The following is a 25,450-nucleotide window of genomic DNA, read 5'->3' on the forward strand; positions in this document are numbered from 1 at the left end:
CATGACATTGCTCCGCGACTCCAAGCACCGTCCAAACCTTGGAGCACACGAATTCAAATAGGCACACTTACCCGAGCGACATCTATAACGCAAGCATACCTACCTAGTACACTTGCGCCCGACCACCGATCCCCGCACACCACCACATCCCGAGCGCATCGCGCAACGAAGAAGGCACCATGGCTGCCTCCGAGGCAGCGCTGCAGCTGCTGTTCGATACGCACCTAGCCACTCTCCGGACTCATCGCGCAATGCTAGGACAAATGGTGGAGCTGCTCAAGAATAGCGATGTAGGAGTCGTCACGGAGCTTGAAAGCATGCAGAGTCGCGCCGACACTATTTGGGAGGATGCCAACCAGGCTGGAGAGCTCTTGGTACGGTTACCTGTCAGGTTTTTGCGGCTCCGGATGACTCATTACTACAGAGACGGACACTGGCGCCTAATGTAGCGAGGACCATGCGCGAAGAAACGCCTGCCCAACCCCGCCGCATTTCGAGTGGCGCGCTCGCGGAGGACACCACATCGACAAGTAAAGGAGAACGCTCGGGCGCTGCGGGTCAAGAGGGGCAACAGAATCCTGTGCGCGCAAAAAGCCGGACAAATATCAGCGCGGGAGTAGTGCTCGCCAACCTCCCGCAGGGTATCTCCGCCAAGGACCTTACGACAATGCTCAGTCCTGTGGTTGTGTAAGTATTTGCCCGTTGCAGTACGAACTGTTACTCTGACCACAATGTAGAAACACTATTGTTGGACCTTTGCAACGCCCCAAACACTCCGACATTAAGCAATATGAGCTCCCCGCATTCAGCCATCAGCATGGATTTGCCATAGCTGAACTAGCGGATGAAACACAAGTGATCAGGGCAGTTACCTCTCTAGTTGGCACTACTATAAACGGACAAGCGCTCGTAGTGCGCTCGTTCAAAGTACTACCAACCAACAAATCCGGTTCGAAACGGCGCGTGTCTGGCACACCCGCCGTGTCCCCGTCGGAACCGAACCGCAAGAGGCAGAGAACATGCGAGCCTAACATGTCCGCGCCCGCAGAGCCGCTAACACCAGCCGCAGGGCCTTCGCATACGCCCGCTTCCGACCCAGCGCCAGAACCGCCGGTCGAGTACGAAGACATAAGCGCGGAGGTCGAGGCACGGCTGGCAGCACAGGCGGCGAAGCGAGCGGCAGCGCGCAAGGGCAAAGCGGGCGCCAAAAGAAAACGGTCATCGGGTGGTTCTTTAGCCGACGCGACAGACGGCGTGAGGCGGATGAGCGTAGGAGCAGCCGAGGAAGCGAAGGAGACAAGGCCGAAAAAGCGGGCGAGAGATGCGGAGGAGAGTCCGGTCAACGGCTCGGCGAGGAGCACCCCACAAACGACGACGGAGTCGGAGATGGACGGCGCGAGGGCGGCGAGCAGCAGGGAGATCAGGAGGGGCAGGCGGAAGAGGCTGCAGAAGCAGACAACGGATCTTCCCCCTGGTATGACTTCTAATGGCGAGCAGGGGCAGGTTGACGATAACCCGAGACCGCAGAAACGGTGGAGGGCAGACGTCGCGGTGAACGAGTCGGCTTGGGTACGCTAGGCATGGAATACGAATAACGCATTGGACACGATTGGGGTATTGTATATACTCGACCAGGTCCTTGTTGGGTCAAGTATACCACCAGGACACTCACGTCTCTAGCAGAATCCAAACAACCCATTATAGGGCAGTATGTTGTGCTTCCAAACTCTTTTGAGACGTCATGAAGCATTTATGCCATCAAATGGGTTATCGGATGCCATTGAGCGGCCATGGCAGTGAGCATGACCCGAATCCCACGACTGTAGGTATCAATGGCAAAAGCCGAGTCTAACCGTAGGTAGAAGCATGCGTATCTCGTTTCCCATCAACCCATTGTGGCTCAGCGCCCGCAGCTCCACAATACACCCACAAGCAAGCGGCAGTGGCGTCCCCATAAACCCGACGTCAACGGTCGCTCGGTCGAACGACTGACCCTCATATTTCAAAAATAGCAGCAGATTCCAGCAGCTTGGCAGTGCAATTGATGAGCAGGCTGCAGCAGCTGATAAGTAGCGACGATCCACCAGGCCAACAAGCTCATGACCGTCAAGAACGAAAGCAAAAAGGAAAAAAGCCGTTGTTAAGATCGGCAGCGCAGCGCAAATACCACTGCAAACGCATCACACGACAACGACGACACAGCAGGCCGAATCCGCCCGGCCCGGCCACGCCAAAAAACGAGTTGCGAGGCCAACGCATCAGCCGCGCAACGTCAATAGGGTCGAAGCGCGGCGGTGAAGAGGGCGTTGAAACGGCCAGACCAAGAGACTGTGCAAAACAAGCTCAGGGTGGGTCGGCAGATTCGGCACGGAGCGAGCGCCACAGGGCAAAACCGGTTGGTGGCGAGGCGATCGCTGCCTGTTCCTGGCCTGGGAGCCGACGCCGGCAATCCTTCCAAGGAAGACCTGAGGATGACGTCGGTAGGCGAGCCCCCTGGGTATAAGGGCTGGTTGCGCTTGCTCGAGCTACGGGTGAGCGTGCTTATCGAGGACCTGCCTGTTGGTTTCGTTTGAGCTGTTTCTTTGGGCTGGTTTCGTCTGCTTGTGGAGTGAGAAAAGCATACCATACCTTCCTCTGCCCATTGCACCTACCTACCACCACCACTACTACTACCCATCTACTACTATCCGGCCCGTTCGAATCGAATCGACGACACGATACACACGATGAAGACGATTCTCAGCGCCTCGCTCGCCGTGACCGGCGCCGTCGGCGTCGCGCAAAACATCCTCTACAGCCCCGACAACTACGCCTTCAACGCGCTGGAGCACCTGTCGGGCATCGCGCCGTACTTCGACCCGCAAGACCCGACGCTGGACCCGGCGCCGCCGCAAGGGTGCAACGTGACGCGGGCGGCGTACCTAGTGCGGCACGCGGCCATCTACGCCAACGACTTCGACTACGAGAGCTACGTCGAGCCCTTCACGGACAAGCTCAAGAACAGCAGCGTCGACTGGAAAGCGACGGCGGGCACGGCCGCGCCCCTCGACTTCCTCAAGGATTGGCAGAGCCCCGTCGAGGACGGCGACCTCGAAGAGCTCACCAAAATCGGCATGCTCGAGAGCATGAGCCTGGGCGTCGAGCTCAATCGCCGCTATCTCGGCTTCCGCCCGCCCCAGAAGATCTGGACCAGCACCGCGGAGCGCACGGTCAAAAGCGCGCAGAGCTTCATCGCGGGGCTGGACCGGCAGGCCAACGAGAGCGCCGTCGTGCAGGTCAGCGAGGGCAAGAAGGAGGGCGCCGCGTCCCTGACGCCGTACAAGGGGTGCCCGGCATACAGTTCTTCGCGCGGCTCGGAGCAGTCCTCGGCCTGGGTCAAGAAGTACACGGCGCCGATCCTGGCGCGCCTGCGCGCTGCCGCGCCGCAGTTCAACTGGACCAGCAGCGACGTCTACGGCATGCAGCAGCTGTGCGGCTACGAGAGCGTCATCCGCGGCTCTTCGCCCTTCTGCGACCTCAAGCTGTTCTCGCCCACCGAGTGGCTGGCCTTCGAGTACGCCAACGACCTCATGTACTTCCACAACACGGGGTACGGCAACGAAGTGAGCGGGCACATCGGCTTCCCGTGGGTCAACGCGACGGTGGACGCGCTACTCAACGACGATGACAGCGCCGCGTCCGCCCAAGACCTCTACGTCTCGTTCACGCACCGCGAACTCCCGCCCACGGTGCTCGTCGCGCTCGGCCTCTTCAACAACACGGCCTTCAGCGCGTCGGACAACCAGAACGCCACCATGCCCACCGACCGCGTCAACTACCGCCGCGCCTGGCGCAGCAGCCACATGCTGACGTTCCTGACCAACATTGCCGTCGAGCGCATGAGCTGCGACAGCTACGGCTTCGAGGACGCCGGCTCCGACTTCTTCCGCGTCCTCGTCAACAACAGCCCCCAGCCCCTGCTGGGCTGCGATGATGGCCCTGGCGAGACCTGCGCCCGCGCTACGTTCGAGAAGTGGATCGCTGAGCGCGGCCAGATGTTTGGCCAGTTTGGCGAGAAGTGCGGCGTCGATTACGATAACTCGACGAATGTGCTGGGCATTTATAACGCTTAGAGAGAGGGCGTGTGCGTGGAGGGGTAATGTCTAATGAGTAATGCTACGATTTGTATATTTGTGTATATTGAGGAGGCTTTTGCAGTCTTGGGCTTGATCCTGTTTTGTTGTGTGATGTCTTGCAATCGTTCCGTCTGTTGTGGCATGTGTGACTGACTAGGTGTTCTGTACATTTCTTGGTAGATTTCGTTTTGTTATCATGCCTACTAATTGACATGCCTTAAGTGCGAGTGCTACCACACGCACATGCTCCTCGTCTATGCCCCCAGGTCTTTTCTCCGTGTAGCGGGATGTCCCAGCCCTCGCCCGTCCTTCAAGACACCCTCATCTCCCACCCGAGCACCGCACCGCCCTCTACAGGGTAATCTCGCCCTTGTAGTTCGCCGGCGCGTGCATAAAGTTGGCGCGCAGCGGCGTGACACTAACACAGAGTCAGTATTGGGACCTTTCTCAACAGATCGACACAAACGCGGAAGAGACATACCTCGTAAAGCCCTGGCGGACGGCCCAGCCGTCATTGCCCGGCTCGCTCCTCTCAACGCTGTCGTGAACGGCCTTGAAGCTCGGCGCCCAGCGGAAGTGCTTGTGCGTGTAGCGGGCATGGGCGCTCCCAGCCGGGGTGTCAGAGCCGCTCCCGCGCGGCGCCTCCTCCCTGCTCTCCTCCTCACGGATCTCGCGCTCGGCCTCGGCAGGCCCGGCGTCGTCGCCCTCGGGGACGTCAATCTCCTGGAAGGAACTCCCCTCGTCCCACGTGTTCTGCAGCATCTCGGTCCAGACCGTCTTTTTGCCGGAGACGCCCTGCTGCAGCGGCACGTTGACCGAGTACAGGTGCGTCTGCGAGTCCCAGTTGGCGGCGAGGTGGTCGATGACGCGCACGGCGTGGCGGCAAGCCTCGGAGATGATGGAGGCGTCGTGGTTGCGGTCGAAGAAGGCAAAGGACAGGGCGATGGCGCGCTTGTTGCAGACGGCGGCCTCCATGGCGCCGCCAATGGTGCCCGACGAGAGGGCAAAGACGGCCGTCGTGTTGCGGCCGTAGTTGGGGCCCGAGACGACGAGGTCGACGGGCCCGCGCGCGCCGAAGTAGTGGTGCAGGCCGATCTGCACGCACGACGCCGGCGTGCTGTCGACCAGCAGCCACTCCTCGTCCGTCGACGACGCGGGCAGCGGCGCCGCGTGCGTGCTGCCCGTGTTGGGGAAGCGGTTGTTGGCGCTCGCCGGGAGCGGCTTCGGAATCGCGTCTGGCCGGAAGTACGACGGCCGGATCGAGTGGCCCACGATGTGCGCTTTGCCGATCCAGGAGCGCTGCGTGTGCGGCAGCACCACCGACACCGTGTGCCCGGCCTCTTGCAGCGCCGTGATGAAGGGGTGCACGTACGGCGACGAGTCGTTGCTGGGCGGGCCGTCGTCGTTGGTTACCTGGCCAGCCAATCGGTTAGTAGGTGGGCGCCGAAGGGGGGCAATGGGTCGGGGAGGGGTACGAGGATGTGCATGTTGGCGGTGGTTTGGGGTTGTGGTGGTGGTGATGTCTTTGGTGGAGTAGTTGCGGGAGAGCGAGGACGGGGGAAGGAGCTTGGAGCGATCACGTCAGGTCTCCGCTTGTCGGCTCCTGCTCCTGCTCATGGCCGTGCTTCATGGCCATTGGCTTCTTCAACGGGCTTTGATTGATGCCAGCAAATAGCCTGGGTCCAGCCCAAAGCCCCGCGAATTGCCTGCCAGGACTGCGTCACACCGGCTTATCGATAGGCATTGATGGTGAACGTCGTCTTCTTCTCCTTCTTCCACGGGCAACCATCTCCGAGCACTACTTATAGTTATATTTACTTACGTCTCACTCGCGAATCACGTCAACTATCCAACACCACCAGCTCCGGATCCCACGCGCCATCCGAACCACCACAGCCCCCACCTCCGGACTCGCACCATTGCCCTTCCGAACGGGGACCCATTCCCGACATGTTCGAGACAAAGACCCTGGGCTGATGTAGCAGCAACAGCAAACAATGTTACCCGTAGTGGCAGCCATGCCGCGACGGGCGTTGCGGCCGGCTCGGCTCCCCGCCCTCGCCCGCCCGCCTGCCGAAGCGCGAGCACGCGGTTGCGCGAAAGCGCGAAAGGCCGAGCCCCCCGTATATAGCGACGGTCTTTCTGGTCGGGAATGAGAGCTCTGTGTCTTTCAGTACAGCTTGTTGCTTCCTCTGAGTTTGTTGTTTGCGGACCAAGAGAAAGAAAGAGTCTACTGCTTTGATACTTTGTTTTGACTTGTAAGTTGTTTTCCATATTGGGTTGCTTTTCTTTTATATCAGGATTCCACAAGAACACTGGCTGATTATTATAGCAGACAATATACCTACCCACTCTCCAAACACTTAACAGCACCGCCACCATGGTCGTCACTGTCCCCAGCGCAAGCCTCGAAGGCAAAGTCGCCCTCGTAACCGGCGCTGGCCGAGGCATCGGACGGGGCGTAGCGCTGGAGCTGGGCGCGCGCGGCGCGTCCGTCGTAGTCAACTACGTGTCGTCGGCGGGCCCGGCCAACGAAGTAGTCAAGGAGATTGAGAGCAACGGGACGGGGGCGCGGGCGATAGCGATCCAAGCAGACGTCAGCCGGGTCAGCGAGATCGACCGGCTCTTCACGCTCGCAAAGTCGCACTTTGGTCGCCTGGACATCGTCATGAGCAACTCGGGTACCGAGTCCTGGGACGCCACGGCCGAGGTCACCGAGGAAAAATACGACCACGTCTTCAACCTGAACGCGCGCGCCCAGTTCTTCGTCGGCCAGGCCGCCTTCAGGCATCTCGAGGACAATGGCCGCTTGGTGCTCATGTCGTCGATTGCGGCGGGCCTGCTAGGCGTGCGTGACCATGCCCTCTACAATGCTAGCAAGATGGCTGTCATTGGCATGATCAAGGCGTTTGCCACCGACTTTGGCGTCAGGGGCATCACGGTCAACGGTGTTGCCCCTGGCGGCATCAAGAGCGACATGTTCACCCAGAACGCCTGGCACTATATCCCTGGCGGCACGCCCGACTGGTCCGCCGAGAAGATCGAGACTCTCATGGCGCAGCACTGCCCGCTGGGTCGCTGTGCCGTGCCGCAGGACGTGGCGCGCGTGGTCGCGTTCCTGGCTAGCGAGGATGGCGGTTGGATTAACGGTACGTTGTCATTTCCTGCACTTTCATTACGTCCAAGCTGCATGCTGCTGTTCTTGCTATTGCGTGTGCTTCTGCTAACGCTCCCTCAGGCCAGGTCATCACTGTCTCCGGCGGCTCCTCGCAGTAGTCTTGCCTCCGCTTGCTCGACAACAAACTCTCGCTGCCAGCCAAAGACCCGTCCTCTTTCCTCGGCGCGTTCTGTTCAGCGTAATGGGCGTGCGTGGCGCATGGAGTGGGAGCTCTGCTCTGTGGCATCGGGTCGTGGACCATGCCGTGCCTATCTAGACAGCGCTTGCTTACATGAATTTATTTCCGTGGCATTATTTACCATAGCTGGGATATGTTGATGAAATGGTCTTTGATGTGGTCGTTCCTGCTGGTGGTTACTGTACGCTGCTGTCGTCTGTGGCTCTACCTAGCAGTGTCGTGCTCCGTTTTTGGCATGTCCTCTTCTCCTTAGCTACCCGGAGAAGGATGCTTAATGAGCCATGGATCCCAACTTAGCGCGTAGAACAGTTGGACATCAGTCAGACGGGTCAAATGGCAATTCGTGATACACTAACACTACATCTCGTCTTACCAGCAACCCTTTCGCCAATGACTCCCTCAACAGCACACAACTCGCACACCATCAAGCCGCACCCAACGCCACCAACACACTACCTCGACACCCACACACCCTCTCACCTCCATCCTCTACCCAAAACAACAAACAGCAAAAGCCCTCCCTTACCCACAACGAAAACGACAGCAGTGACGAGAACCCCATAATAGCTTTCCCGTTAACGAGCTTGACGTTATCCGTGGATAGGAAACTATACTGGCGATTAGGAATGGGTGGCTTGATGCTTGGTGCTTGAGATGCTGAAAAGGCGTGGAAGTGGTAGGTATGAAGAGAAGAGCGTGGGGTAGAGGTAGTGTACCTTTAAATGGTCTGGCATTTGCTTTCAAAGCAGTTGTGACAGCACATATAATAAGCTCTCCCTTGGTCGGGAATTGTGCTTTTGTGCAGTATGCAATGCGTTGTCGAAGAGTCCGCGCCCCCAAACCTGCACTGAGCAGGTTCTGCTTCATAATGCTGATATTGAGTGAAACGCAAAGTGGTAAGTATAATATCTTTCTCTCTCTCTAATTAAAATGTCGTTGATGGAGTAAGACGTTTTTGTGTTTGTTTTTTGTGGAGTAGCTATTGGTGGTGGTGATGGTGGTTATGGGCAAGATATGCTGGACTGCATAGTTTTGATGCACTGGTGTAGATGGGCTTTTCTGTGTGGAGGCGATGTGCTTTATTAGCTTTAATTGGATGTCTGTTGAGTTGGTATAGCTTCTAATATAGCGATGTGTGCTTTTCTCTCTGTCTGTTTGTTGCTTCGTCTGTACCCGGCACATTTATAGCGTGATGTTGTCTCTTTCAGAAGAGCTGGTGGGCTATTTGGTGCTAGTTAAGGCAGATGACTACGAAGGACAGTTTATATACACCCTCTGGTACTTTGGAATTGAAAGTTAGCGTCGCTGGCGTAGTAGTTTGCTTGATTTACAACGGTATATATTATAGCCTAGGTGTGTGCAGTGTTTGGTTCCTGGTCCTGTTCTAGTGGGCTTTTAAGTTCTTGTTTTGATGAAGATCATAACGATTCTTGTAGCGGAGAGGTTTTTCGTAAGTCCTAAATGGGGTTCTGGCTTTTCTAAATTCGCATGTGTACGATGCCCTGCTTTAATTTTTCTCTATACTAGAACTTCGCATCCCAAGCTAAACCTTCCACTAATGCGTTCTGGAGTCTGCTACTGACCACTGTACTACCGAGTGTTATAAGTTAGATGATTATCACCAGAGCAACTTATAATTTCCCAACAGAAACTTATCTCCAGTAAACACTTATCAGAATCGATCCGCTACCTTTTATATTAAGCAAGACTACACAATGTCGTGGCTAACAGTTCCCTATGACTGCCTTGCGGTCAGAAAATACTCCATATATCCAATACCATCACCCTGGACATCATCTTCTTCACCAAAGCAATATCCGATGCGGATAACTTACTAACGTCAAGATACAACCAGAGAAAGGGGGCTTTCCCCATCAACTAGAACGGTCTACTTAAAAAGGCGGACGCACCCATTTGTTAGTTCTGCAAGACTCTGAATTCTATCAGCTCCACTCACCGTGCATAACGACTGCATCGGGAGCTACAACACCGCCTTCAGACTTCACGCACGAACCGTACGGCGTATCCCCCAAGCACACGAGCCACGTTCGCGCCCTTAGGCTGCAGAATAGCGATATCCACTATCACTAAGTCTTACTACCGACGAGTGTCAACAGGACGTGTTGAAAGCAAGATTCACCACCGCCACTGAGCTTTACCGACGAGCGTTGACAGAACATGTTGAAAGCGAAAAGGCACACAGCTACCCCAGCAGGACGACCGCCACGCTGCGACTTTGTGTCTGTGGTCCCGTCATTTGTGGTTACCATGTTTCGGCGAGTCGGGTTGTTCTAGCTGGACCCGGTTGTTCTTAACGGGATAATCGATGTCCCAAGAAAGCACTGGATCCAAGACTCTTTGTTCACTTCAAAGAATTTACTGCAACCGTCCGGGATATCAGGGTCGTTGATAATGTCGTCAATCAAACACAGAATACCATGGTTTTCCATGAGCGTCCATATCGACCCTCTGTCTAGAGCATGCTGTGGGTGATGCTGGGCCTCAGTGGTCCGGTCTAGTGCACCATTACTTAACAACCATCGAGCTGCCATAGAACCACTATGCCAGTGAAAGCGGTCAGCAACACGCGCACAAGGAAGATTTTTAACAAAGAAAACCCCTCTCAAACCTCACTCATATCACAGCAGCTCCAGTCCAATATCGGTGAGCCTCGACACAACTCCGACATCACTCCAGCTCAAAACCACGCACAAGACCAATGCAAGAAATTAGATATACTCATTTCGAGCACTGTCTACTCGCCCGTCCCATCCCCACCGCACGTGCGTAGTAGTATAAGTCCGCCCAACGTTCCAGCTCGCTCGCTCCATCCGTCCCGCCTGATGTGTGCATTTGCTTGTTTGACGTGAGGTCCGTCCGTCGTCCATGCCTCAATTTTTAACCGGCAACGCCAAGCTTCATATCCAGGTAAACGGCAGAGAAAAAAACCGAAATCGATCGCCAGAAACGGAATTTAAGACTTGCATCCAAGCAAGCGATGCAGTAGTCAACGCGGCAGCAAGCTAAGGCGTGCGCCATAAAAGACGAGGAAGGACTAGTCGACTGTCGTTGTGAATGTGTGTGTGTGTGCTACCTATCGGCCAAGCAGTAAGCATGCATGCCAGGTGAGAGTCATTGCAGCTTTCTGGCTCAGTCGAAACTATAACCTACTCGTGGGAACCTTGAGTAAACATCTCGGCAAGGAAGGCAGTACTGAGCAGCATGCTAGAGTAAAGTGATTTTTAGTTTTGGAGCTTCTTTAACCTTCAACAAGCTACCGGGGTATCTAGGATGTGTATAAAATGATGCTTTGTGGGAATTGCTTATGTGCAATTGGCATCATCTTACAGATCCGTCCGCGTAGCCGTGAAGTCCCAGAGCATCTTGACAAGATGGTCGGGCAGGGTGTAGAGATCGACGTGGAACTCGCCGTCTGTAGCATCTAGTCAGCATCCAGCGATGAACACTTTCAGTTGGCCTTTCATGTGCCATTGTTCGAGGGCCAAACTCACTCTCAACGTCGTTCTTGGTGTACGTGTCGTTGGTCTTGTTGTCATGCACCATCTGGACAACCTGGAGCAAGTCGTCCTCACCGAGCCTCTGCAGGCCATCCGCCAGCTTCTCCATATCAACGGTCTTGTCCTTGCGCTTCTTGCTGGAAGGCACGTTGGCGCGCCTGGCGCCATTTTCCTGGCCGGTGGAGCCGGTCTCGCCCAACGCAGCCAGCAGGTCGGGCTTGGGATTTTTAAATGTGACAGCGTGCTTGGATTCGTAGCGCTCTTGCTGGAAGTTGAGGTCGTGCTCAACGGTGTGGTCGCCTCCCTTGCCGATACTGGTAAGGGTGATTTGCATCTCGAATTCACCCCAGCCTTCCTCCTCGATGCGGAAGGGTGGCTTCTTCATGGCTGTATGACAGAGCTTCGTCAGCATGTCTTCGCTAGCTCAACGTCGTCACGTCTGCTGCATACTCTGAATGGCCCTCTTCTCGAACGACGGGTGCAGGCGGTACGTCGCCTTCTCGAAGATGTTCGCAGGCACCTCCTCGCCATTCTCGTTGAGCATCCAGATTTCAATGCTCCAGGCGCGCATGGGGAAGCCTTCCATCACGGCAGGCTTGTCTCTATATGAACCGTCGTCGTCAGATTTCCATCATACGTCGCTCGTCGCTCGCGCCGTGATGCGCGCCGCGATGGGGAAGGCGCGCAAAGCTGTGCAGCTTGTTGGAGGGATGGTAGGCGCAGGACTTACGTGACGCGCTGCTCGGTGATGAGCTTGATTTGGCGCTTGACCTGCGGTTGTCGCGTTAGAAGCTATGCGGCGGGAACAGGTGCCGTCGCTGCACTTACGTCGGGCATTGTGAGCTGGTTCTAGGTTTGTCGGGGTGCAAATTGGTTGCTGGTTGTGTTGCAAGTGGAGATGAAGTTGCCCGCAGCAGTCGGCTTTTTGATCAGGTGGCGGGGTGAGATCGGGCAGCTAATAAAGAGAGGCAGCAGTTGCCGTCGTGGGGTGTAGAACGCGCGCGGCACGGACCGCGCGAGCAAGATGTTCGTGATTCACTTAAACTTCGACAAGGGCTTCTGCCACCATGCGATGTAATCGAGCAGCGCCCAATCGACCAAATACTCTTTGCATGGGTGCACGTGTTCGATGGCTCGTGGAGATGAGCGTTCATCCATGTCCTCAGATCACAACTGGGCCGTCACCGAGGCGGATGCTTACACATCCGCCAGCCTCCCACGCACGCGTGCAACATGCTTCCTGGGGGGATCGAAAGTCGTATCTTGGCTCTACATACACGAGGCGAACTCTATCTACGTTCTCCAATCCGCGACTTTCTGCATGCCCAGAGCCATGCGTTCCAGCAACGAATGTCGGAATCGCCAATTAATTCCATCACTGCAACCGACGCGCTCAGAGAAAAAAATCATTGGATTCATGACGATGCTTGCTTAGGGTTTATAGGTGAAGGGTGGGTGGGGCCTCCGGTCAGGAGGGGCAGGCTCGATGTGAGGATGTTATGGGCAGGGACGTGTTGGTGACTGGGGAGGAGATACCGCGAGGCCACTACTGATGAGGGCTCGGTGGTCGTGAGTGCATAGTCGTAGACAGCGGGACATTGCGGGTCGTCGAATAGTACGGAGCTAGCTATAAGTCCTTACTCGTTCTTGAACAGAGCCTCGTTCTCCTGCTGGGCCTTGATGAAAGACTCCTTGAAGAGGTTGGCATCTTGGAAACAAGTTAGCAGACCGCTTTCGAGCAGAGTGGCTTCTAAACTTACTCTCGCTGTTGGCGAAACGGATGGCAAGGGTCTGAGCCTCGGGCTCGCCCTCAGAAACATCAGCCGCCGCGTTCCAGACCCAGCTGCGGTCGCTGCCAACGTTGGGGGAAAGCTTCATGTCGGGGACAACTGCGAAACCGTTAACGCTGAATAGATCATACAACCATTGCTTAGTAAACATACCATAGTGGTTGGCGCAGACCTTGAGGGTCTTGTCGCGGCGCATAACCAGACGGGTCTTGCCGTTCTCCTTGTGCTTGAGCAGCCTGACGTCGCCAGTGCCGCGCTCCTTCCATTCCCTCGACTCGCGGTCGAACTTGAAGAGCTTAGCGCGCATCTTGAAAGTCTGCTCCTCGAGTTCCTCGTTGGTCTTGGTCTCGACCTTCTCCGTCAGGTGAACGACAGGCTTGAATTCGACATCAGGCTCGTGGTTCTCGGGCGACTCGTCCTCCTAGATCAGCATTGTTAGTGATCTGCGCAAGGTAGCTTTGGAGCGTCGGAAGCACCAACCTCGCCAGTCTTCGCTTTGGAAGAGCCAGAGGGTTCATTCGTGACCTCCTCCTCCTCCTTCTTCTCCTTCTTGGGGCCTCCGCCGAACATGGAAAAGACGTTGTCCTTGACGGCAGAAGTGGCGGCAGACGCAGCGTTGGTGACGCTCTCAGTGACGGTGCCGGCCTCCTCCTTGGGCTTCTCGTCCTTGGACTCCGTCACACCCGTGGTGAGCTTCTCGGTCTCCTCCTTTGCGAGCTGCGGCTGGGTGCCGGCAGCCTGCTCGTCGGCAGGGTTGAGCTTAGTGGCGGAAGGCTCAGCCATTTTAATGTGGGGTTATGGGAGATTTTGGAAGAGGGTATGCGATCGCACAAGGATAGTAGCGACTTGGATGCTGTCGCGAGGGTGTGACAAGATGTAAGCTTAGAAGCGTGAAATGTCTGAGAGGTGGTGGTTTGCAAGATGAGCCCCTCGTTAACAGCAAAACATTGGCTTGGCGGCGGGCGGTTGAACGCACGTGCGTAATGAAATCTTATCAATCTACCACTGCGTCACCGTGCAAATTCGCGATCTCTCGCTTTGCCTTAAGGCAGAAAATCGTATCGTCACGCCGCATGGGACACTTTCATATCAATTCAATCATTCTTATCGCAAGCCGTCAGCAAAAATCCACGTCGTAGAGGAAGCTCTATGGAATAAGTCCCGGGTCCCTCCACTCCAATCTTGCTGCGGTGGAAATTTGAAAATTGCTCTTCCTAGCGCCGATGCCACAAAGAAATCCAGCTGACCGTAGCCCTAATCCCCGATACGCCTTGTTGCAAAACAAAGAAAACCATGGAAGCTCGAATCTTTAAGATTGGCAAGACTTTTTGCCCTTCCTTTCCTTGCACGGCTTGGCTCCCTTACCCTCCGTGCGGAGTTCCTTCTTAGTCTTTTTGCCAAAAAGGCGGGCTGCGGTCTTGGAACGAACACCGGCTACCATCTTGCCAACCTTCGTGGCAATGTTAGCAGCGTTCTTGTGCGCCCTCTTCACGGACTTGGCTTCGTTGATAGCGGGTGTCTTCTTCCAAGCCCTGGAAATGTCCATCCTCGAGGCCGCCTCGAAAAGTGCAGTCTTGACTTCCGAAGCTTTCTTGCGACAAGCCTCTGCCTGCCGGTGAGTAGCTACGGCAGCGGCTTCGAGACTCTTGTGGAACTTCTCCTGAGCGTTGGTGATAGCGCCGTTGACGCTGTCACAGACACGCTGCAGGCCAGTGTAAAGCTGGAGAGAGGTGTTCATGGCATTGTACTGAGCAATCGAAACGTCGGTCTTGATCTTGCTCAATGCTTTGCTCGCTGTCTTGTCGTATCCAAGTTTCTGCAACCAAGAGGACCCGAAGTCAACCTCAACACTTTGCTGCATACGCGGCTTTGACAAGGTCGTGACAGTAACGTTCAGAGTGCCGTAGGCGTCCTTGCGCTCGAGACTCACAGCATAAACTCCATCAACCAGCGGTTCGCCTTCGTGAGAAACTTCTTCAGCGCCACGCTGGATGCGAATGGAAAGCTTGGGCGGCTTTCTCATGGTTGTGAGCTTCTTGGGTGGTGTCAGCACGAAATGACAATCACCGATTATGTGCGCCTTAAACTCCTCGGATTCATTCCCCTTGGAAGAATACGGGTGAACGAGTGGAAGACCAAGAGAATTCGCATTGTCTTTGGGAGCCATTACGTCGGTAACAGGTTTCATTTCTGAGACCAAAGGTACGGTGGATCCGGGACTAACAAGGGAAGACGGAGCTCCTGACTTTGCGACCTTGAAGGCCTCGATAGCTGAGTTGAGGGCAACCCGTTGACTGGCGAGATCCACAGGATGGGGTTGGAACATATTGTTGGCCATCTGCATCAACATGAGGCTGACGATGATGGTGCTCAGGCAGACCAAAAGGTGCCTGAGGCTCAACTGATTCCATAGGTTCTGGATAACATCGGCCACCTTACGCTTGTTGAAGACACGGTCCCTCTTCGCAGCACGCTGAGCCGTCTTGAAGGCAAGAACCGCCTCTTCGACAGTGGTCTGGCGGATGCCAATGCAAGCCAAATGACGGTTGAGTCTCTCAGCATCCAACTGCATAAAGATATCAAGATCCACTGGGAGCTCGCTGATGACTTCGGTGTCAGGACGCTGGTAGTAAACACCCAGAGACTTCTTGTCATGCTCAAGGAAAAATGGATAGTACATGTTGAATTCAGCGGATTCGACAATGTCCAATACAGGTACTCCACGGTCCTTCATGGCCTCGCGGAAGGCAGTCATGTCTTTGATTTCCTTCTTGTTGACATTCTGAACGCCATAAGACATGACGGCCAGATTGGGAAGGAAAGGCACCGGAGACTTGTTGGCGGGGATGTCCAGATGCCGTCCATCGCTTAAAGTCAACCGGGTCAGGTCTCCCGTACCAGATGCGTGGAGGTGTTCGGCAGCAAAACACTCGTCCAAGATAAGATTGAAATCCGTGGATTCGATAAGCTGGACCTCGGGCTTCTCGTCACCAAAAGAAATCGGAACGACACTGAAGCGGGAAGGACCACTGGCGGTGTCAAGGTTGGTGTCAGCAAGTGCAGAAGCAACTTTTTGGCTAATCGCGGCCCTCATTTCCGGAGTCGAGGGGCCTGCGAACATGATGCGAAGAGGACCAGACCAAGTAAGATTCTTTAAAGACATGCCGTACTTCAGGGTAACGGTGAGCTTCTCGACACCATACTTGTTGCGAATACCTGGCGTGTTGGACTCGTCGAGGTAATTCAAGGGACTCATGACATTGAATCCCTTCTGGTTAAAGGAAATTTCCTCTGGAGCCAGCTGACCGTTGCTCATGGAAGCCGAGGGGGATAGAATGTTGGGACGGGCGGTCATGCCGCTGTCGGAAGGTTGGAACACAGGCTCATCCTGCGTATCCGCAGCTGCCTCATCCTCGTCGGAACCATCTGAGGCGTTGCTGTCGCCGGAGTGGTTGCTGCCAGCTACGCTGACGACATCATCACCAGTGGGTCCGTCAAGGGAGAAGCTGCTGACGGTCTCAGCATCTCCCTCGGAGTGGAGGACGGTAGAGTCGCTGAGAAGCTCATATCCGTCGTCCCCAAGACCGCTAGCGGTGTCCTGGCCCATCGCGTTGTTTTCCTTTGGATCCTTCGGGGGATCGGTAGCGTTCGTCATGTCGCCGATTTGCGGGGGTTGGTACTTGTCGGCGTGTGTCGGCGGAGAGGTGGTAGGGTTGCGAGAGCGACACTCGTAGCTCGCTATGTGGTCATTCGACGTGAGCTGCGAGTGCAGCTGCGGGGAGGTCTTATAGTTGAGGTTAGGAGAGTGTGAAGGGTCGTCGGAAGCTTGCTCAGGCTGCGGCATATGAAGCTCCATGTTAGTAGGAGGGACCTAGCGAAAGAAGCATGGTAAGAGCCAGGTGCTTCCCGAGGAGGGAAGAAGGCGCGAGATTCGTCACCAAAGAAAGTGGACACCTACCAAGTTTGAGGGAGCCGTGGTTGTGAGTAGACGCGGCTGCCTGGTGCCTGGTTATGAAGTCAGGATCAAGCTCCCGCGGGGAACGCCCGTCGGGCCAGTGCGTACGGAGCTACAGGGCGCGCAGGGTGAGCAGGGTGAGCAGGTGAGCGGGTGAGCAGACAGGGAGAAAGCGCAAGCAACAGAGTCGAGACTGTCGGTGCAGTGCAGAAGACGAGAGCAGGTGCGAAGTGGAAAGGGTAGTTTTCCTTTAGTAGCACGAATGCAAGGCAGGCAGGTGTGATGCTTCACACGGGGGAGTACCTTGGCGGGGCTTATCGCCTTATCGGTCGCTTGCGCTAGGCTCTCCGGCTTAGCGTGCGGAGAGTGAGAAGGAGAAGGGCGAACAGCTGGCGACGAGGCCGCGGAGTCCACCAACCATTTTGTACAGCGCCGGAGGGGGGCATGGCCGTCAACGAACCATGGTACAATCACCGACTGCCACGGTGACATCCTGCTGCAAAAGAGCACTTGCTATGTCAACTTTTACAATTACATGCAGCGCGCAAAAGCCTCGCAAGCCCAGAAGTGAACCAATCGACCCGCCCATCATGCACTTCGTCTCGCTCTCATGCAAACCATCGCCGCCGCGCCTATCTTCGCTCCAACAAGCGCAAAGAAAAAGGCCCTACCAGCGTGACTGAAAAAGGTATATTATGCCACAAAGACAGACCGCACATTCCGCTCGCAATAAACGCCTTTGCCCTCCGCCTCGCTTCCGCCCTGCCCTGGCAGTCGCGGAAGGCCGTGATGTCGTACCGATACCCTGCCCGTGTCCTCGTCTATGGGCTAGCCCAGCCCCCGGCGACGTCGACCCATTCCGCAAGGCAGCTGCCTTGCTTGCCCTCGACGTCCACGATATCCGTGTCGCATCTACATCTGCAGCCAACGCCGTTCTCCCTCACGGGATCGGGGTTGGCCCAGTACTCGTCTTCTTCAATGCGCTTCTTCTCATCCAGGGTCGTCTTTTCGAGGTACGGAATGTGATCGAGCTGGCGCGCGGGCGCATTTGCGGGGCAGTGCTGAATCGTCGTGTGCCGGTAGCCAAAGTCGCGGAAGTAATGGATGTCACCAGGGCCAAGCAGGGCACCGGCTGCGAGGGAGTGGATGGGCGCATCACCCCACTGGAATCTGTTAGCTAAATGCATACCACATCGAGAGGGTGAGTTTGCTCTTACCCGCTCCATCCAAAAGCCTCCGCTGCGGTCCATCATTTCAAAGAAGTCGTTGTATTCCTTGCTCCTGAACCAATCAAGACGTGCGATTTCGAAATTGCTCCAAAAATGGCACATGTTGTAGGCCTCGCCCTCCATGGCTTCAGGGTCAATCTCCGGAAGTGCACCCGACTCGGGATCAATGTTCATAATCTCCTCCGGAAGCGGTTTCTTGTACTTCGGATCATCCTTGGGGAGTTCTTTGGCCTCCTCCTCCTCTGGGGGCTTCTCAACGAACATCTCCCACAAACCCTTCGAAGTGATATTGTTCGTGCGTTTGTAGGCGGAGGCATAACGGAAGATATTCGGAACGGTTTCTTTCAGTTCCTTGACAGCGATCGTGAAGCCATAAGTCTTGTTGTTGCGTTCCATGTGGATAAAAGGGTCACTAGTTCTGTTAGGAAATGCAGCCCACTACACCAGGTGTAACAAGAGTTGCCTTACTATGTAATGTCACAGAAGTATTTGATTTCCGGCTCAAGGCGCCAGTACCAAGTATACTTCTGTAGAAGCTCGTGCTTATAGAACATACTACAAAAATGCTGTTAGTTGGGAACAGATGCAATTGAAGGCGCAAAAACCTACCCAGAGTAGAATCGGCACATGTGGTGGTAACTTTCCATGCCACCGTACATGATGGCCTGGTCGCCCTGCTTCCTGATGCCCTCTTGCGCAACATCCTTGTTCACCCAGTCTGGGAATCCCCACATTGACGAGTCAATCTTGCCCCATTCAACGGGTGCACTGGTGTAGTTCTGAACAGTTTCCTTGAACGTCGAGTTGAAATCGCCGTCGTTCAGAAAAACGTAGGGGTAGTGAAACCACCTATTGAAGTGCCTCTCAATCGATTTGATTGATTGTATAACTCCATCCAATTCTTTGTTCCTCGCCAGGACGACAAAAGCGGCGTTCGCCTTGGGGCGGTCCTCATCGGGCTTGGGCGGCTCCAGGCAGCCGGGGTAGAATACTTTGTCGTACTTGTCGCTGATTTTTCTGCAGGCAGAGCGTATTAGTATGGAGGGTGGCACAAAAAAATTACGACAAGCTACGATAAGAACGAACATACCTGATGGACGGAGGTGACCCCGCGGGAACCAGTATCCTCCCCGGTGACGACGGATGCCGCACGAACAGAACCAGAATTAATATTATGACAATGCATGGGAAGAGAAGAACCAGCCCCAAGGGTATCGAGATGGAAGAGTTGCCTTTGATGCGTATGCGGCGACGGAAGAAAGCAAGGCGCGGCGATATCCGGTCGGCCTTCTTGGAAATGTCATCCATGGACGGCAGGCTCTCGCGCGAGGAGGGTATGCGCTTGACCAGCCTCTGAAGGAACGTCATGGGTGCGAAAGGGAGCGTGGCGGACTACGGTGAGGGTCGGAGAAGTATGTACTGCGGGCAGTGCCGCTCGAGATGGAGCCCGTGTGCGACAGCTGGCAAGTTTGCGAAGGCGTCCTTGCGGTTCCGGCGAGGTCTGGATGGATCAAGCGGGAAGATCAAAGGAGGCAGGGCGCCGAGACCTGGAGAAGGGACGTCGGTACGCCTTGGCGCCGCGTCTAAAAGAAGTAGGAAACGAACGGCTGGAGAGAAGGGAGCGTCTCCCGCAAGTGAAGCCCCCTCAAGACGGCCAGACGGGGTCGTCGCGCAGCAAGAGATGGTGCGCGCCGACGGGGATAGCGTGGTTTCTGCGGTGGAGGGACAATTGGCGGAGGAATGGGGTGAAGTCGGGCGCAGGAGGCCAAGACAACGAGCCAGAACGCTCCTGCTCTGCGCTGCGACAAGGATGGCTGCAACACCAAGGCTGCCTGGTTCGTCACGCTCACCTCGCGTGTGCGATGTGTATGCCGGCGATGAGAAGCGGCTGCAGGTCGGAGGGGAGCTGGCGCATGAATCCGCGCGCCGGCTGCTTACTTTTGGAGGCTGCGGCTAAAAGCCCCTTGACAGCCTTGGATCATCGCTGTTGTCACTGTTTGATTTCAACGACCCCCCCACGGTACGCGTACCCTCGCCACCTTCCCTCCCGGCGCGCTGCCTCGACGCTGCCTCTCACCACCACCACCGGCTGTCACTATTTACCCCTCGCCAAACGTCGTCTGTCGTCCTGCCGTCAGCTTCGTGTTTGTCAGCCTCTATCTCGGGATTTTTGCCATCACAAGCTTCTGCCCGTCGAATCCTACCCGCCCACGTGACCCCGCCGCATCCCAGTCTCAAGCCCTTGTCTTGTGGCCCCCGGTGCCCCCTAATTATCCCATCCGGGGGGCCTCGCCGTCAACATGGCCTTCAATGCCAAAAACCTGAATTACGGTATTTGCGATCTGCGATAACCTCCGGACACCGTGTGCTAATTTAAAGCGTACGTGTGTAGAAAAGAAAGAACCCGCCTTCCTGCGTCGCATCAAAGGCAATCTCAGCGAAGGACGTGACCCTGATAGGCAGGAATATTCCATCGCCAGGCCCAAGAAGGCCAAGCAAGACGACGAGGATGATGCGCCTACGTATGTCGTGGAAGAGAGCAACGATACACTCACCAAGGCCGAGTATGAAGCCCTAGTCAACGGAAAAAGCACGCCTGATGCAGCAAATGGTGAAGAAAAGAAAGACTCTGAAAATCCCGAAAATGACGAAGCTGCAAAAGCCGACTCCAAGACGACCAAATCTAAGCAGCCTACTGCCTCGATTGGCGCAGCGTCCAAGAAGCGCAAGGCGGTCAAAGTTGGCGGCGATGCAGACGACGAAGAGGAAGAGGAGCTGAGCAAGAAGAAACCTCAGCCAAAGAAAGCTAAAAAGAAAGCAAAAGCTGTCAAATTGTCCTTTGCCGATGAAGAGTAGCGGCTGCAGCACGTCAAAAGAAGACAGTCATAAACGTCTTAGAGTCGCCTCGGCAGGCACAAGATCTTGAGCTCAGCCCCGCCGCCTTGCATGCAGTGCAACGAGGCACGAACTTTGTAGTAATCGTCACATGTGCTCGACTCGAGCACTTCGTAAACGGGATCAACGCCACCGGCCAAACCATTTTCTATATTGACATAGAAAAGCACCCGCATCCATGCGGCAGTACAGCTTACATTTGCATGTGCAGATGTTTGTCTCTAGGCGGCAGTAACTCCATACAAGCCTCTACTCTATCTATATATGCAGGAGATGCTCGTATTACATGAAACAACCCACGCCAACAAAGAGATAGATCCATGTAAACCAGACCCCAAATCCTTCATCTGTGTATCTTCACTGTTTCACTGTGCATTTCTTCCCTCGACCAGTGGTCTTGACATGTTCACTTGCTCCTCCTCCGACTCCTCTGGCTCCTCCGAAAGCACCGGTCTACCCCGCTCTCAAGCCCAGAAAGGAGTCAACAAGGGAAAAACACAACAGCGGAGATTTGTCCGGACCAAGCATTGACCACTGCTTAAAGCGTGTCATGACATATGGGAATGCACGAGGTGGAGAGCGTTGGTCTTGGCAGAAAGACTCTCCCAAGATAGATACTTCGATAGCTAGCAGTTGCACGTAGCTAAATACCAAGCATTGGCTCCTGCACAGCGGACCTTGCGCAAATCATTTCGTATCGGGACCCCGCAAAGAACCACAATTTAACACTCGGAGATCACGCAAGTCCCGATTGGTGTACAATACGCGCAGTGTAACGCAAAAGAATCCATTCTGAGCTGAGTTGGGCGAGGAAGGTTTTGGTATCGACGCGCTTGGTATATCAAGAACAAGGAGAAAAAGGTGAAACACAAGAAAAAGGTAAAAGGTAGAAGAGAAGAGAAAAGGAGAGGGATATTTTTGCCTCCAACATCTGCCATACAGTAATCTTGCCCCATAAGCCATTGATTCATCGCAATCAACGGCCACTTCATGCTCTGATCTCGTGGATCAGCCACATCACGGATCGTATACTGCCGCCACACCCGGCGCCGGACCCTCCAAGTCGACCCTCTCAACCGAGTGCTTGATGTCACTCGCATCTCTGACCAGGTTCGAAAAGTATTTGCGCGCAACATCAGCCTCCTGGCGGAACTTGGTCGTCTTCTCCCTCTGGGTGTGCAGTTTCTCCACAGAGCGCTGAAGGCCAACACGAAGCTCATCGGCAGGGTGCTTGAGCGCTTTACGCACTTCGGTGCTGATGCGCAGCGCATTCGTGTGCGTGTAGTCAAGAGCTTCGAGCTGTTCGGAAAGCTTGGCAGAGAGGCGCTTAGGCAGCGATTTCGGGATGCTGGTGAGCGCATATGTGACGCCGAGACCGACTGTGCTAGTGTTAGCCATATTCTCAAGATAAGAAAGTGTTTGTACTTACGGGCAAGGACGACACCCGGAATGAACATCCTGCGCAAGTTGCCCAACCCGATGACGCGCATGGCACCGATCGTGCCGTCAACCCAACTAACACCGCCAAGCAACCTAGTGCCAATGACACCAGCAACAGTAACAGCCATACTGGTGCCAGCAACCTTCTCCTGGCGCTCCCAAAGGCTGGCTACGTCGAAGAAGTCCCAGGCCTCGACCTCAAAGTCCACCTGCCGTACGAGTGCATCGCGCTTCTTACGGAACATCTTCTCCGGATGGAAAGTCAAATTCGACCAGTTGTCACCGAGATGCAAGATCCCAAGGCGTGACACACTGTTGAAGCCAACAGTGGTTTGCTCTCGAGCATAATCCTCGCAGGCGTAAACACTCTCCGAAATTTCCTGGATCATGGCGATTTTGATGTCTTCAGCGTACTGGAAGGCACTGAACACGCCAGGGTATTCCAGTCCAAGGTCCTGGTCCGCAACTCGGGAGATTGACATGTTGACAGTGTCCCTAGTGTGAGCATATACTTCAGAGGCAGAATCCTCGATTGTGTGATCCACGTCCTCGCTAGCCTCGCGGCGCGACTTCTTGGATTGCTCGAAGGCAGGTTCCAGTTCTGCCAATTCCCTCGTGACACGGTCCAGCTCGGCCTGGGCGACATCTCGGTTTACTGTGGCCAAACTGCTCAAGTCACCAAGGACATTTGTGAGATATGTCTTCGCTGGAGCCAACTTCGACCTAGCCCTCTTCTCCAGCACAAACCGACGCAACGAAGACTCCAATGCTTCGAAATCCCTTATTTTCTCAGGCTCCTTGCCCTTGCCCTTGTCTGACGCGGATCCCTTGTCACCATGCTTGGCGGATGGGTCTTCATTGTCATCACCACCATCTGGGTCCCCACCGGGACCACCGGAGCTTGAACCAGAGCCACCTGCGTCTCCAGGGATCTTGAGCGGAGCCACTGGGATGGCTATGCTGGAGACGAAGTGCACTAGCTCCGAAGATTCCTTGAAAGTAGCCGGACTCATCTTCCCAACTTGCTTCAAAATCTGTTCCTGGCAACGGTTCTTATCCCGGATGTTGTCATAACCGTTCACGACCATGAACATATACGCCTTTTCCCTGGCAGCGTTGAAGATGAACTCCTTGGCGGAAAGAGTGAAATGGTTGGCAGCGGAAACAACGAACACGACGACATCAATCTCTTCTTGACGGGCAAAGACTGCAGTAGTCTTCAAAGAATCCGCGTTAAGACCAGGGGCATCGATGAGCGCAATGTCGACGACGCCGTTGTTCAACAAAGACTCGTCGACGCTGCGAATGTCCTTGATGTAGACCTTGCACGAGGCGTATCTGTCATTTTCGGTAACAATGTCTTCCAACTGCTTTATGGTGTAGACATCGTAGGTGGCCTCGTTGTCACGGTTGTATACAGACCCAATGGGGACCGCGTGTACCTCTTCAATACCTCCGTTTTCTCTCGAGTCAAGCACCTCGCAGAAGATGCTCGTGCAGGGCTGCTGATCCTCGGGCAAGATTTTCCTCCGCAGCAAGGCGTTGCAAAAGGTCGATTTACCGGCGTTGAGGTCTCCAGTGACCAACACCTTACTTGAAGTGTCCTCGATTCTCTCTCTCAAGGAATACAAGTGCTTGATGCTCTTGTTGATTTGGCCATCCAAAAGCTGCGCGATAGCTCCCTTCTCAAGCGAGTGTACAAGCTCAGTTTGAGACAGAGCACCCATCTTCAAGTCAATCTTCAGCACCGAAAAGTCCTGTGCCAATTGTGGCGTGACCAACCGAGGTTCCGCCGCAGGCCTCTGCGTAGCTGCGGAGCTCGATTCGGCGAGTGTACTCTCCTCTCCCAGCGACGTTCCGGCCCGGCGCAGAGGGGAAGGCCTGTGAGGATGCTCTTGCTCGAAACCACGGTGGTTGTCCAAGGTCGATTGAGTGTGATGAATACCGGACCTAGGCTCCTGGTTACCTGAAGTAGGCGCAGGCGGACCCTGCCGCTGAACTTGAGGGTAATGAGCCGGCCAATCCACATTCTTGTCTTGAAGCTTCTTCAAAGTGTCCACGGTCCGGCCAATGCAGCGGGCCAGCGCTGTCTTATTCTGGTTGTAATAGAGCTGGTGGACGTGACTAGCAAGTGTGCGCCGCTCGTTTTCGGATGCGGGATTGGTCTCTCCGGGAGCAACGGGCGTATGAGCAGGCGTAGGTCGGTCCTCTGTGAGCCCAGGGTGCCATCCCGATTGCATGCTGCTTCCATCGGCAATGCTACCACCATAACCAGAGTCGTCATCTAGCATCGCTGCCAACCGCGCAGCGCTTTCCGAGGTCGAACCGCTGCCGACAGTCATGTAGCCCGGACGCGAGCCTGGTCGCGTATGGCCAGCGAGGTATGATTCACTACTGTGGCGAGGTCGCGATGACGATCCGCGGCCGGACGAGGCGGCCGAGTTGTTCAGGTTGCCGTTCTCCATTATGATCTTAAGGATAGATTCTGATCGTCGTGCGCATGTCGTGAGACGCGATGTGTGGTGGCGGGTGGATGGTTAGAAAGACCGTGAGACATATTAGCGTCAGGATTTCGTTCAAGAAGCCGCACGGACCAACTACGCCGCATTTCGGCGGTGACGACTTCCCGCTTGCCGCGGGTGCCCAAGGCAGCTCCACGTTCCCCCACTCATTCAACGTGGTCGAGGCTGGCCTGCAGTAGTACACTCCCCCGGACCTGCAGCAGGATCGCCGATAAACTCGAGACCTGCACTCTATTCTCGTCTCCACAATGAACGTGCGCCACGTCGAAAATCTCCCACTTGACTTGCTAGGCACTGATATCGTATATAGGTTGTCGTAGGCGTCTATAGTATAGCACGTCGAGTACTTAAGAAGACATAAAGAAAACTCGACTGCTGAAACGAGCGGGGAGTGTTCCGATAAGGAACTAGAGGAGAGAGGCCTAACAAGCCGAGAAATCAAAGGTGAAGCGATCTTCCCATTCGTTCAGGGGCCGATATCATGGAGAGATGTCTACAGCCTGACAGTCCATTGACTGCAGCGATTCGACCTGTGTGAGCCGATGCATCGTGCTTTTGAATTGGAACGGCCAGACAGAACCGACTGATATCAGAATCGCTATAGTCCGAATGGATGTCCTTTCTACGTTG

The 25,450-nt window shown here is 55.2% G+C and overlaps 11 protein-coding genes across 11 annotated transcripts; 6 read left to right on the forward strand and 5 right to left on the reverse strand.

Annotated features, from left to right (window-relative positions):
* Window positions 1-343: 343 nt before the first annotated feature.
* Window positions 344-1,778, forward strand: K452DRAFT_50341 (uncharacterized protein). Its single transcript, XM_033546753.1, has 2 exons — window positions 344-687; window positions 738-1,778. The coding sequence occupies exons 1-2, from the start codon at window positions 458-460 to the stop codon at window positions 1,576-1,578; spliced, it is 1,071 nt and encodes a 356-aa protein (XP_033396420.1). The 5' UTR covers window positions 344-457; the 3' UTR covers window positions 1,579-1,778.
* Window positions 1,779-2,615, forward strand: K452DRAFT_50336 (uncharacterized protein). Its single transcript, XM_033546752.1, has 2 exons — window positions 1,779-1,796; window positions 1,863-2,615. Exon 2 carries the CDS (start codon window positions 2,045-2,047, stop codon window positions 2,501-2,503), a length of 459 nt encoding a protein of 152 aa, XP_033396421.1. The 5' UTR covers window positions 1,779-1,796; window positions 1,863-2,044; the 3' UTR covers window positions 2,504-2,615.
* On the forward strand, window positions 2,512-4,205 carry K452DRAFT_288798 (uncharacterized protein). Its single transcript, XM_033540730.1, has one exon. It carries the CDS (start codon window positions 2,727-2,729, stop codon window positions 4,110-4,112), a length of 1,386 nt encoding a protein of 461 aa, XP_033396422.1. The 5' UTR covers window positions 2,512-2,726; the 3' UTR covers window positions 4,113-4,205.
* Window positions 4,206-4,262: 57 nt separating this feature from the next.
* Window positions 4,263-5,802, reverse strand: K452DRAFT_359731 (uncharacterized protein). The gene is made up of 3 exons (XM_033546294.1): window positions 5,591-5,802; window positions 4,597-5,528; window positions 4,263-4,533 (listed from the first exon to the last, which is right to left on the reverse strand). Exons 1-3 carry the CDS (start codon window positions 5,600-5,602, stop codon window positions 4,467-4,469), a joined length of 1,011 nt encoding a protein of 336 aa, XP_033396423.1. The 5' UTR covers window positions 5,603-5,802; the 3' UTR covers window positions 4,263-4,466.
* A 422-nt stretch (window positions 5,803-6,224) lies between these two features.
* K452DRAFT_273478 (uncharacterized protein) lies at window positions 6,225-7,674 on the forward strand. Its single transcript, XM_033539143.1, has 3 exons — window positions 6,225-6,373; window positions 6,451-7,264; window positions 7,354-7,674. The coding sequence occupies exons 2-3, from the start codon at window positions 6,496-6,498 to the stop codon at window positions 7,389-7,391; spliced, it is 807 nt and encodes a 268-aa protein (XP_033396424.1). The 5' UTR covers window positions 6,225-6,373; window positions 6,451-6,495; the 3' UTR covers window positions 7,392-7,674.
* Window positions 7,675-10,815: 3,141 nt separating this feature from the next.
* On the reverse strand, window positions 10,816-13,562 carry K452DRAFT_327510 (uncharacterized protein; the record flags this gene model as incomplete). Its single annotated transcript, XM_033544924.1, has 7 exons — window positions 10,816-10,904; window positions 10,984-11,376; window positions 11,440-11,591; window positions 12,631-12,697; window positions 12,750-12,878; window positions 12,933-13,200; window positions 13,260-13,562. 7 exons carry the CDS (start codon window positions 13,560-13,562, stop codon window positions 10,816-10,818), a joined length of 1,401 nt encoding a protein of 466 aa, XP_033396425.1.
* A 494-nt stretch (window positions 13,563-14,056) lies between these two features.
* K452DRAFT_50398 (uncharacterized protein) lies at window positions 14,057-17,124 on the reverse strand. Its single transcript, XM_033546754.1, has 3 exons — window positions 16,738-17,124; window positions 15,920-16,650; window positions 14,057-15,808 (listed from the first exon to the last, which is right to left on the reverse strand). Exons 2-3 carry the CDS (start codon window positions 16,633-16,635, stop codon window positions 14,089-14,091), a joined length of 2,436 nt encoding a protein of 811 aa, XP_033396426.1. The 5' UTR covers window positions 16,636-16,650; window positions 16,738-17,124; the 3' UTR covers window positions 14,057-14,088.
* Window positions 17,125-17,555: 431 nt separating this feature from the next.
* Window positions 17,556-19,331, reverse strand: K452DRAFT_230217 (glycosyltransferase family 15 protein; the record flags this gene model as incomplete). Its single annotated transcript, XM_033537082.1, has 5 exons — window positions 17,556-17,897; window positions 17,952-18,375; window positions 18,432-18,518; window positions 18,573-18,980; window positions 19,054-19,331. 5 exons carry the CDS (start codon window positions 19,329-19,331, stop codon window positions 17,556-17,558), a joined length of 1,539 nt encoding a protein of 512 aa, XP_033396427.1.
* Window positions 19,027-20,401, forward strand: K452DRAFT_50413 (uncharacterized protein). Its single transcript, XM_033546755.1, has 2 exons — window positions 19,027-20,294; window positions 20,356-20,401. The coding sequence occupies exon 1, from the start codon at window positions 19,469-19,471 to the stop codon at window positions 20,177-20,179; it is 711 nt and encodes a 236-aa protein (XP_033396428.1). The 5' UTR covers window positions 19,027-19,468; the 3' UTR covers window positions 20,180-20,294; window positions 20,356-20,401.
* On the forward strand, window positions 20,264-20,872 carry K452DRAFT_359737 (uncharacterized protein; the record flags this gene model as incomplete). Its single annotated transcript, XM_033546295.1, has 2 exons — window positions 20,264-20,294; window positions 20,356-20,872. 2 exons carry the CDS (start codon window positions 20,264-20,266, stop codon window positions 20,817-20,819), a joined length of 495 nt encoding a protein of 164 aa, XP_033396429.1. The 3' UTR covers window positions 20,820-20,872.
* A 552-nt stretch (window positions 20,873-21,424) lies between these two features.
* K452DRAFT_359738 (uncharacterized protein) lies at window positions 21,425-24,834 on the reverse strand. The gene is made up of 2 exons (XM_033546296.1): window positions 22,288-24,834; window positions 21,425-22,237 (listed from the first exon to the last, which is right to left on the reverse strand). Exons 1-2 carry the CDS (start codon window positions 24,761-24,763, stop codon window positions 21,876-21,878), a joined length of 2,838 nt encoding a protein of 945 aa, XP_033396430.1. The 5' UTR covers window positions 24,764-24,834; the 3' UTR covers window positions 21,425-21,875.
* Between the last annotated feature and the right edge of the window lie 616 nt (window positions 24,835-25,450).

This window comes from Aplosporella prunicola (genome assembly GCF_010093885.1).
Source record: "Aplosporella prunicola CBS 121167 unplaced genomic scaffold K452scaffold_16, whole genome shotgun sequence".
NCBI classification, from domain to species: domain Eukaryota; kingdom Fungi; phylum Ascomycota; class Dothideomycetes; order Botryosphaeriales; family Aplosporellaceae; genus Aplosporella; species Aplosporella prunicola.

Bases quoted from the DNA above. Each gene is read 5' to 3' on its own strand.
- K452DRAFT_50341 (XM_033546753.1), top strand. From the start codon at position 458: ATGCGCGAAGAAACGCCTGCCCAACCCCGCCGCATTTCGAGTGGCGCG. The intron at 688-737 runs GTAAGTATTTGC...ACCACAATGTAG, and splicing joins ATGCTCAGTCCTGTGGTTGT to AAACACTATTGTTGGACCTT.
- K452DRAFT_50336 (XM_033546752.1), top strand. From the start codon at position 2,045: ATGAGCAGGCTGCAGCAGCTGATAAGTAGCGACGATCCACCAGGCCAA.
- K452DRAFT_288798 (XM_033540730.1), top strand. From the start codon at position 2,727: ATGAAGACGATTCTCAGCGCCTCGCTCGCCGTGACCGGCGCCGTCGGC.
- K452DRAFT_359731 (XM_033546294.1), bottom strand. The intron at 4,534-4,596 runs GTATGTCTCTTC...ACTCTGTGTTAG, and splicing joins GTCCGCCAGGGCTTTACGAG to TGTCACGCCGCTGCGCGCCA.
- K452DRAFT_273478 (XM_033539143.1), top strand. From the start codon at position 6,496: ATGGTCGTCACTGTCCCCAGCGCAAGCCTCGAAGGCAAAGTCGCCCTC. The intron at 7,265-7,353 runs GTACGTTGTCAT...ACGCTCCCTCAG, and splicing joins GGATGGCGGTTGGATTAACG to GCCAGGTCATCACTGTCTCC.
- K452DRAFT_50398 (XM_033546754.1), bottom strand. From the start codon at position 16,635: ATGGAGCTTCATATGCCGCAGCCTGAGCAAGCTTCCGACGACCCTTCA. The intron at 15,809-15,919 runs GTCTGGTCCTCT...TGACACCGCCAG, and splicing joins TCTTTAAAGAATCTTACTTG to TGGTCCTTCCCGCTTCAGTG.
- K452DRAFT_50413 (XM_033546755.1), top strand. From the start codon at position 19,469: ATGGATCAAGCGGGAAGATCAAAGGAGGCAGGGCGCCGAGACCTGGAG.
- K452DRAFT_359738 (XM_033546296.1), bottom strand. From the start codon at position 24,763: ATGGAGAACGGCAACCTGAACAACTCGGCCGCCTCGTCCGGCCGCGGA. The intron at 22,238-22,287 runs GTAAGTACAAAC...ACACTAGCACAG, and splicing joins TCCGGGTGTCGTCCTTGCCC to TCGGTCTCGGCGTCACATAT.